This window comes from Pieris brassicae, chromosome 2 (genome assembly GCF_905147105.1).
Source record: "Pieris brassicae chromosome 2, ilPieBrab1.1, whole genome shotgun sequence".
Classification (NCBI taxonomy): Eukaryota; Metazoa; Arthropoda; class Insecta; order Lepidoptera; family Pieridae; genus Pieris; species Pieris brassicae.
Window position 1 is genome coordinate 11,149,264 of NC_059666.1, and position 10,371 is coordinate 11,159,634.

The 10,371-nt window shown below is 34.7% G+C and overlaps 2 protein-coding genes across 3 annotated transcripts; both read right to left on the reverse strand.

Annotated features, from left to right (window-relative positions):
• Positions 1-930: 930 nt before the first annotated feature.
• On the reverse strand, positions 931-4,040 carry LOC123720797 (macrophage mannose receptor 1-like). The gene is made up of 5 exons (XM_045677558.1): positions 3,648-4,040; positions 3,167-3,433; positions 2,447-2,641; positions 1,817-2,065; positions 931-1,697 (listed from the first exon to the last, which is right to left on the reverse strand). The coding sequence occupies exons 1-5, from the start codon at positions 3,700-3,702 to the stop codon at positions 1,489-1,491; spliced, it is 975 nt and encodes a 324-aa protein (XP_045533514.1). The 5' UTR covers positions 3,703-4,040; the 3' UTR covers positions 931-1,488.
• A 1,433-nt stretch (positions 4,041-5,473) lies between these two features.
• On the reverse strand, positions 5,474-10,081 carry LOC123720194 (macrophage mannose receptor 1-like). Of its 2 annotated transcripts, XM_045676729.1 has the most exons (6): positions 9,921-10,081; positions 9,445-9,711; positions 8,343-8,537; positions 7,854-8,102; positions 7,552-7,732; positions 5,474-6,297 (listed from the first exon to the last, which is right to left on the reverse strand). In XM_045676729.1, exons 1-6 carry the CDS (start codon positions 9,973-9,975, stop codon positions 6,291-6,293), a joined length of 954 nt encoding a protein of 317 aa, XP_045532685.1. In that variant the 5' UTR covers positions 9,976-10,081; the 3' UTR covers positions 5,474-6,290. The 2 variants fall into 2 exon arrangements, with proteins under 2 accessions (XP_045532685.1, XP_045532684.1); XM_045676728.1 differs by lacking the exon at positions 5,474-6,297 and having other exon boundaries at positions 6,304-7,732.
• Positions 10,082-10,371: the final 290 nt, after the last annotated feature.

Genomic DNA, 10,371 nt, shown 5'->3' on the forward strand with positions numbered 1-10,371 from the left:
TTTACCTATAAATACAGTTAGTTTGTGTTTATTGTCCCATTTCTCTCCTGCCAACCCGAAATTACAGATTACCAAGAAGTCATTAACATTAGATTACTGAATTACTAGGAAAAATAATCAATTTGATTTCAGACATAATAAATCTACAGAACATACGACTGCTGTATTAGTTGAGATAATAAATTTCAAATTAGTTGAAGGACAGATGTATCGGTGTTTTTTCTTGATGTAGATCATATTTAGCTAGCTAAAGCTTTCGACATGGTCACTTCTACTCCTAAAATTATAAAGACTAGGAATTCGTAGACATCCCCTCCGCTGCTTTCAGTCCTATGTATCCAATAGAAAGCAAGCAAGGTTTGTGTTAATGGGTATAGCAGTCAACTAGATGAGGTTTCCTGTGAATCCCTGGGATTAATTATTGATTCAAGACTTTGTTGGGGCCCTCAAATAAACTACCTCCTTTCCCGAGTTCGCGAACTTATAAACGTTTTAAGACGCCTTATAAAACCCTTCGATCCACATGCAATCAATATAGTGTATACTACATTATGCCAGTCGATATTATCTTACTGCATATCGGTATGGAGTTGAGCGCCCACCCAACGTGCTATATTTAAGATACTCTATACTCTATAGGAAACTTTTAACTGTTAGACAATTATACTCAATAGCAATATGCAGACTTTTTTGGAAACATACACAATGCAAACCTTCATGCAACCCACAAAACGCACTTTCTTCGCCCAACCCTTTTTCTTCCTTTTCTTTCATCTTTAACCACTTTCTTAAAACCAAATTTTTACCAACATTTCAAAACACAATTTACATACATACATTCACTAAAAATCTTAAACAACATCTTATCAACGTGTCCTATGCTGATACAGAAAGTATTATTATTGAGCAAAAATTGTTTAATTATAAATTACGTAGAAAATGTAGCAATTATTTCTAAATACAGTTAAAATGTCAAAAGTGGGGATTCCTAGTGTGGGGGCTACTGCATCTTATTTTACCTAAATATCCTTTTATTGTGTAACATTTAGTTTTTCTTTCTAGTGATCTGAATACAAACATGACATGCGGTGTCATAGTTCGCGCTTAATCTTGCATATGAAGCGTTGGAGTAAGAGTTCACGATGGCGTCGCGATTAATTATCCTTTCCGCTCTGACGTCCGCCCAACCCGCTACAATGTGTCTTAACAAATAAAAGTCAATGCTCGAAATAATATTTTGCATACAATTATCTTATATACAGAGGCATATTCATTTTTAACATGACGAAAATGTATAATTAATCTGCATGTGTTTCATAATATTCAAGATTTGGTTTGTTTGATAAAGAATAAAAACGTTTAAAAAGGTCTCTTTATCAAAAGAATTATAATTATCCTTTTGCTGACTCGTTTAAAATAGAATGTAACTAAGACCGCTGGTATACCGGAAAGTGTAATATTACCAAATAACGAGTAATTGACTAATAATTACTGTACAACACCGTAATCACCAAACCTTAAGTTAATGGAGTTTTCTAATAGCGGTATCTCTCTTTCGCATATAAAAAAGCATTGTTGATTGCATCCGATGTCGTTGAGTTTGCCATTGAAGAACATGGAGCCGCAGTTCTCTCTATCTCCTCCGTCAGGTTGGTTTGTGCCCCACATATTGTAGCCCAGGGCTTTGAGTGGCCGACCTGGAAATAATACTTTGACTGACCGACTCTTTGTAGAGAAAACCTATTGCTCGTAGTGTATTGTTCTGAGATTACCGATTACATGATTATTTTTTTCATTTAATCTCTATTAAACATACCCATAATAGAGCGCCACACTGAATTCTTCTTAACAAATCCTAAATGAATGGCACCTCGAAGATAACTGCCCTCCACGTCCTCTTTATTCGCCATCCTTGTGATGTTTACGAGGTGGTCCGCTTCTGCCTGACTGTCTATAATAGCCAAGTAGCCCTGTTCGGCATTGCAGGCTCGGAACGCCTCCGTCCAGTTTTTTGGATTTGTGTGAAATTTGTAACATCTACCTAATTGTTCCACATATTTGTAACCTGGATAGTAAAGTTTAACCATCTTTTATATACATTTGAAAAAATAGAACTTTCGATTGGGAGAAAACAATTTTCACGTTATAGGTCATCATTTCATATTAATAAATAACAATAATTCACATGGCCATGTAATAAAATTGTCAGGCCAGATCAATGCATAAGCAGCGGCGGCAGTTCAAACAGTGAAAATTGTTATATAAAAATTAACCTCACACACGTCGTCACATGATAGATATTGCAGGGAACAAAAATATAAATAATTATATTTTGGAAGGCAATTATTATCAGGGTTGATCACATACTTGTTAAAGAACGATAATATGTCTGGGCGGTAACCGTTCCTTTCATCAACTGAAAAAAAGTAACTCTTTTAAAACTTACTCCTATTTGGCAGATCACATAGACTATTCCAACGAATCGTGCTCGCTCGTTTCTTACAAATAAAGGGGTAGAGATGATTGCAGACAGCATCGCTAATGCTCAAAATATGCCGCAAAATAACACATTTCTTCAATACCTGGAAACTATTTGGTTCACCTTGACCCCATTTTTTATAAACAGTGTTTATCGAATCACCTGCGGATAAAGGTAATAAACAAACTTAGGTAAGAATTTGAACGATATATACAAATGATAAATTATGCACCAAAAATCATTCATACATCACGAATAAGACTATATTTATTCAATATGTAAATTTTATTTTATAAGAAATTAGGTACCTAATAACGGCGCGGCGGTCTGAAAATACAGCAGGATTTGAGTCTCTTCTGAGATCGGTAGTCGAAGAGCACTCTTTAATAAATATTACCATTAAACGCAGAACTATTTGTACCGAATTATAACTGAGTTGAGTAGTCGCTGTACCAATTTGTTGTTTTCTTATTCAACTCAACTCGACAACACACTCGAAACTACTATTATACTACAGTATTCGACCTTTTAAACAGGTTTATAAAAAAAAGCTATTCTAGCCTAGCCATAACGGTGTGTGGTTATATTATATATTAATAAATCAAGAGAATTTTGATGTAAAAATGTAAGAACTCGCGGGTGACTTTAAATAATATAAATAAAAAAAATTAACCAAATAAGGCTCACCATGAATCGTTACGAAAACATCTGGAGCAAACGGTGCGTGAACGCCGATTATAATCCAGTGGAACCTTTGAGTTTCCTGCCAGTAAGATATCACAGCCTTAGCCTCGTCTTCATCTTCCGGATAAAACAATTCTGCTCCGTCTAATTCACAAGTCTCCTTCGCATCATCAAAAGTTTTATGCTGCGTGTAAATTTTATAGAAACTATCTGTTTCTGGCATGTATTTCTCGTAGTCGGGACGGAAAAATTGTTTTGGTGGTTCTCCAACTTAAAACAATTGAAATGACTTTGTGTTTTTAAAGTATACACTTATGAAAATATTACATCTCGGAGATATAAATAATTTCGCGTCTGAACTCGCCCCTTTAATCAGGTTTTGGTTTAAGCTAAGTTCAAACGCCTTTGTAAAAACGAGACACACTTCACTATTAAAAACCTCATCTGCGTCTTATTAAAAAAAGTTTATTCTTAGAATACTTACAAGTAATTATCACGTTTGCACTTATTAACAAAAACGAAAACTTAATTGAAAACATCTTCGCTGTATCCACAACACGTGTAAAGAAGTGAACTCACGATACAACAATGAGGTATATATACAGTTACAGGTGGTCCGTAACGTTATATATATTCGTAAATACTACTGCTATATAAGAGTGCAAGCTGGTGCCAGCTAATTCGTCCGTGTGGAATTGTCACGCTGGTTTTGTAAGACTTTTAGTTTCATATATTCATTATAACATATATTTTTATATGACATTAATGTGAGAAGTGGAACCTAGACCAGTCAAACAACTAACTGGCCGGCCGAAGGCCCCAGTGGCTAATGTCGAGACGATGTATACATATATCCTTAATGGTCGAAATACATTATTAGCATGATTCAGAGCATGACGTCATCATTGTGATTTGTAGACGCAGAATGTATATGTCTACGAATGGTATTCCTGCTTGGCTGCTAAAGCACCAAGCCCCTATGTAACATAGGATGTAGGAAATTGGCGTTTTGTATGGGAGGAACAAAAAGTCGAATATTTTTAAATATAATATATTTAATTAATCAAAGCATGAACCATTGTTTTCTATGCAATTTTGCCATCTCATAGGTAGTTCATTGATCCCTTTATTAAAAAAACCAGTCGGACGGGAATCAATAAAATCTGTGAAGGCGATTTGGACTGCCCCATCAGAGTTAAATTTTTTCCCTTGCAAGAAGTTGTCCAAATTTCGAAAAAAATGGTAATCTGTTGGAGCAAGGTCCGGGGAGTACGGAGGATGTCTTAGACATTCCAATTGAAGCTCTTCTAATTTGGTAGCCGTCTGTTGTGCAGTGTGTGGTCTTGCGTTGTCGTGAAGTAGCAGTGGCGTGGAGCGATTGACCAGCCTAGGTTGTTTAGCCGCTAGCTTTTCCATCATGGTTTGCAATTGCTGACAATAGACATTAGCCGTAATAGTCTAGCCAGATTTGAGAAAACTGCAATGAACAATACCGGCACTAGTCCACCAAACGCTTACAAGTAACTTTTTTGGGGTTAATTTTCGCTTGGGGCAGGATTTGGCTGGCTGGCCAGGATCCAACCATTGCGCTGAGCGCTTCCGATTATCGTAAAGAATCCATTTTTCATCACAGGTTATGATTCGGTTTAAAATACCTTCATTATTGTGCCGGTTCAGTAATGTAAGGCAGCAGTCGACGCGCGTTTGCCGGTTTGCTTCAGTCAATTCGTGAGGTACCCACCTTTCAAGCTTTTTAATCTTCCCCATTTGCTTCAAGTGAATTAAAACAGTTTTATCACTAACACCGCAGCCTGCAGCTAACTCGGACATGGTTTGCGATGGATCCGCTTCCACAATAGCCTTACTATTACAATACTTCATTATCAACTTGGGTCTCAGGCCGTCCACGGGGCTTGTTCTGCAGGTCGAAATTTCCAGAACGAAAACGTTGGAACCAAAAACGAACTGTGTTTTCTTTTGCAACATGGCCGCCATACACATCATTCACCCTTCGAGTCGTTTCCGCAGCACTAGTGCCACGGCGGAACTCGTACTCGTAAATAATGCGATACTTATGAAGTTTTCCATTTTGTAAAATGAGTGACGCAAACAGAAAAAAACATGAGTAAATAGCTGTACAAATTTGAATTTGGAATTCCTTACCAAAGAGGAGAACATCGTAATTAAAGTGGCCAGTACGAAATACGCCATTTTCATATGTAAGGACCTAATATTAAAAAAAATATTGTTCACTTAAGAAATGTATATTATATGTTTGTATCACAAGGAAGTTGTTAATGAAACAATAAGTAAATTTTCAAAACATAATTAATTATACATTACAAATAATTTTGATACAGAAATTTCTATATTAAATTAGTGAGTTTCATGCGCTTGATGCTGGCTGCACAGAGATTTTCTATTAGGTTCTAATTTGGTTAGCTTCAGTCTCAAGTCTCCACGTTGTGTTATATCCAGCTGATTTCGATTGCCCCCCTTAAAAATCTAATTGCACTCTGTGGGGCGTGGGACCCACGTTGGAAACCACTGATTTACATCGTTGTTTGTCTATAATCTAATTGGTGTATAGTATGTTTTTTTTTATAAACAGTAGGTACTTAGTACTAGTCTGATGTATACGAGTAATTGATAATATCAAAACAACCTCGAATAAAATTCTATCAAAAAATTAGAAACTAAGGCGACACAGGTTGGAGTTAGTAAATTGACTTGAAAGTTGTATTAGAAACCGTATGTATATCTCAGGCCCATAAATCGCCGACGTGTCTCACCATTTTGAACACGGTTCCATATTTTTAAAAGACAACTTATGTTATAGTTTAAGTAGTAGTAGTTTAAGGTTGTCTCGGGATAAACTCCTGAGTGGGATGCAACAATTTTTTTTCGATACTTAGAGCTAAGTCTGACCCCAGTCCATTAAAAATATATTATATGATCATAGTTCATAGGTCATATACCTCTTAGATAATAACGGTAGATAATAAATATATTATAAGATTTGATTTAAATAGGCCCCTAAAACATCACGGCCTTTTATTACATCACGGCCTTTTGTTACATCTTTGGTATGTCCTAATAGATAGGAATTTTAAAGCCACTCCACCATTCATTTCCTAAAACAAAATTTCCCTTGTTATTTATGAGAAAGTAATGCCATGCATTTTTCTAGAAAATGTACTTCGGAAAGGGAGGTTTTTTTTTAAAAACAGGGGGAAACGAGCTGAAACCTCACTTGATATTGAGTGACACTCACCCTTGGCTTTCAATAGTATGTCTATTTTTTAATCTAGATATGATCAATACGTAAATCAAATTTTCCTTTCTAGGGAATTTAAGCAGCGCTCCGTGGGCGTATATGGAACTAAAGCTCAAGTAAGCAACACATCGATCGAATTAAAATAAACTATAGAAATTGTATAGAAAATCGACGAATCAGAGCTGTGAAAGGTTAAAATAATCGAGTACAAGTATCCATATATGCCAAATCAATACAAGTCAAGTTTTGACAACCCAGACTTTTTTCTTTTCTCTTCATATTTTCAGAAGTTTTTCTTTAAAAAAAATACAATTCAAATATAAAGTAAGACACACAGACATAAAAACGTTGTGTCGGAGTTGTTTTTTGAATATGATTGTTGGATATATTATTGGTGAACTACTCTGAACAGAGGTTATCACTTATCAGTGAAGGGGTGATGTACTCATATATAACATAGTGATTGATTACTCGATTCAAGTAACTTTTTATCTACACTAAATTTTGGAGTAGTTTTCTCTTAGGTTTCAATTTTCAATTTTCGAGAGTTATTAAAAGTTATAATAATAAATTATATTACTCTTTGATTTTTTTATAGATTTATTTTACTATTCATTCGCAGCCGTTTCGCAGTTTCATTCAACAGCGTGCTTTGGGCCAACAAGTCCAAGATGGCTTTGCAAATTATTTTTCTCTTTGCTCTTACATAGCGGTCAGACATGCCACAAAAAGTGTGTTAAGGAATAAAAGTCAATGTTTCGTACATATATAAAGATTTCCTATCACATTTTGTAATTCTTAGATAAATAGACATTTGTTGTTTACGTGCCAAAAATTACATTTCCAGCCGAAACATAGGCTCTATTTGATGAATAAAATAACTATTTAAGAAACAAGTATATTTTTGTTTTATAATATTCAAGCTTTGGTTTGTTTGATAAAGAATAACAACGTTTAAAAAGGTCTCTTTATCAAAATAATTATAATTATCCTTTTGCTGACTCGTTTAAAATAGAATGTAACTAAGACCGCTGGTATACCGGAAAGTGTAATATTACCAAATAACGAGTAATTGACTAATAATTACTGTACATCACCGTAATCACCAAACCTTAAGTTAATGGAGTTTTCTAATAGCGGTATCTCTCTTTCGCATATAAAAAAGCATTGTTGATTGCATCCGATGTCGTTGAGTTTGCCATTGAAGAACATGGAGCCGCAGTTCTCTCTATCTTCTCCGTCAGGTTGGTTTGTGCCCCACGTGTTGTAACCGAGGGCTTTAAGTGGCCGACCTGGAAATAATTATTTGACTGACCGACTCTTTGGGGAGAAAACCTATTAATTGCTCGTGCTTGTTCTGCGATTTCCAATTAAATGATTATGTAAACAACATTTAATGTCTATAAAACATACCCATAATAGAGCGCCACACTGAATTCTTCTTAACAAATCCTAAATGAATGGCACCTCGAAGATAACTGCCCTCCACGTCCTCTTTATTCGCCATCCTTGTGATGTTTACGAGGTGGTCCGCTTCTGCCTGACTGTCTATAATAGCCAAGTAGCCCTGTTCGGCATTGCAGGCTCGGAATGCCTCCGTCCAGTTTTTTGGATTTGTGTGAAATTTGTAACATCTACCTAATTGTTCCACATATTCGTAATCTGGATAGTAAAATTTAAACATAATTTATCTTACATACAACCCCTTCGTTACTTCTTTGAATAGCTCGCATGAGTTTACAAGAAACGGATCTTCTGATTGGGAGGAATCAGAAATGTTACCTATAGTTCAGTCAACTAGTGGATCTATCAGGAAAGAAACTACATATGTAACTGGGCTATACGACTGTGCGGATTTTGACTAAAGAGTGAGAGCAAACTGAGAACTATTTAAAAACTTACGTTTATCGGGTAAGTCACAGAGCAGGTTCCAATGAATCGCGCTGGCTCTCTTCTTACAAATAAAGCTTCTGGTAGTATCACACATTATATCGTTCAGCGTAGCGTCGTCTAGCAAAGTCACACAACGCTCGTTGCCTCCCTTGTTATTTGGTTCACCTTTGGCCCATTTATTGTAAACGTGGTCTATCGAAGCACCTGATTGATAAAGTTAATAAGTAATCGAAGAGTTGAATAAATTATATCAAATATGTATTTTAGAATAATGTTAACACGGAAAGTTCAACTAGTTTTCGTCAATTGTCGTCCGTTTTAATGATAAATTAAATTAAATCTTTGAATGAATTACGGTCGAAAACAGTAAAAGAGAATTATGAACACGATTAAAAATACTGTTACTTTGAAGATTTTGAAAATTTATATAACTATGTTAGTATTATGTTTGGTATGGAATTGTTGATTGGTTTTACACCACTCGAATGAAGAAATGATATTCATTTATATAAAATTTCTGAATACAAAAACCTTACAGATTAATGCTATTTTATTAATTAGTAAATATAAAGAAACTTGTCATTCCATGCAGTGATATTTTCGTTATTATCGCTGAAGACGTCGGACATATTACTATGTGTTATGGATTAATTATCAAAACATAAGTTCACAGATTCATTCACACATTCAAGTCGCCGATATACAATAATGGAATAACGGTAACAAATAAAAGATAGATTGAGGATCATTTTAAAAACACATTGAATTAAAATCGTAATTTAACTACTGCTATAGATTGTATTATAATGTAGCGCAACCTAGTGGTTGTCTACAAAGTGAAATTTTCTTCGTAATACGAATATACGTTACGATATAAATTACGAGTATTTGACCTTTCAAACAGGTTTGTATCAAAATCTTCGTGAAGGCATAAGCCAATATTTAACTAAATTATTTTTGTGTATCTCACCTTGGGTTATAAAAACTTTTATTAATTACTGAGTCGTAATATAAATTTTCATATAAAAATATTTATTAATGTAATAAGAAATATACGTAGTTCGCAATCTAAAGCACATTATGTTATAGAAATCATTTGCAGAGAACTCACCGTGAATAGTTTGATATACGTCAGACACCAAAGATGCGGAAACGCCGATATAAATTGTGGAATAAAATTGTTTTTCTTTCCAATATGTAATCATAGCCTTAGCCTCATCTTCATCTACCGGATAAAATAATTCAGCTCCTTCTATTTCACAAGTCTCCTTCGCTCCATCGAACGTTTTTGGCAGCACATGAACTTTATAAAAGCTGTCAGTTTCTGGCAGGTATTTCTCGTAGTCGGAACGGAAAAATTGTTGCGATTGTTCTCCAACTTAAAGCAATTCAATTTTAATTATAGTATTTCAAAGTAAGTACTTATAAAAATCACAACACATATCTGTGGGAAAATAAATTGCGCGTCTGAACTCGCTTCTTTTATCATGTTTGGTTTGAAAGTTCAAAGCCTTTAATAAAACGAGATGCAGCCTTCAACATTAAAAACATCGTCGTGTTTAAAAAAAAGTAAATGAGAATACTTACAAGTCATTATCACGTTTGTACTTATTAACAAAAAGGAAAACTTTATTGAAAACATCTTCGATGTATCCACAACACGTGTAAAGAAGTCAACTCACGACACAACAATGAGATATATACGGATATGGTTAATCAACGTATGTAATACATATATCTTACTGTTATGAAAGATTATATATTTCATATATACTCTGCGTTGAAAAAATGGCCTCTACAGACCCAAGATAATTATGAGTGAACAGGATAATGTAATATTTGACTTTGTCTCTTCTGTACTCTATAGACTATACAATCCGTTTATGTAAAAATATTAGTACGTGTTTTGCGTTAAATTAATTAATTAGGTAATTGACCAGAGACGTTAAAGGTATGTACGTTTAATAGATTGGGTTTAGCAGACTGAAAGGATGGTAAAAATTTAGAAATATCTCGCCCGTATTTTACCACGCGCCGG

Bases quoted from the DNA above. Each gene is read 5' to 3' on its own strand.
- LOC123720797 (XM_045677558.1), bottom strand. From the start codon at position 3,702: ATGTTTTCAATTAAGTTTTCGTTTTTGTTAATAAGTGCAAACGTGATA. The intron at 3,434-3,647 runs GTAAGTATTCTA...AATTGTTTTAAG, and splicing joins TGCAAACGTGATAATTACTT to TTGGAGAACCACCAAAACAA. The intron at 1,698-1,816 runs GTATGTTTAATA...TATTATTTCCAG, and splicing joins AGTGTGGCGCTCTATTATGG to GTCGGCCACTCAAAGCCCTG.
- LOC123720194 (XM_045676728.1), bottom strand. From the start codon at position 9,975: ATGTTTTCAATAAAGTTTTCCTTTTTGTTAATAAGTACAAACGTGATA. The intron at 9,712-9,920 runs GTAAGTATTCTC...AATTGCTTTAAG, and splicing joins TACAAACGTGATAATGACTT to TTGGAGAACAATCGCAACAA. The intron at 8,538-9,444 runs GTGAGTTCTCTG...TTTATCAATCAG, and splicing joins CGTATATCAAACTATTCACG to GTGCTTCGATAGACCACGTT.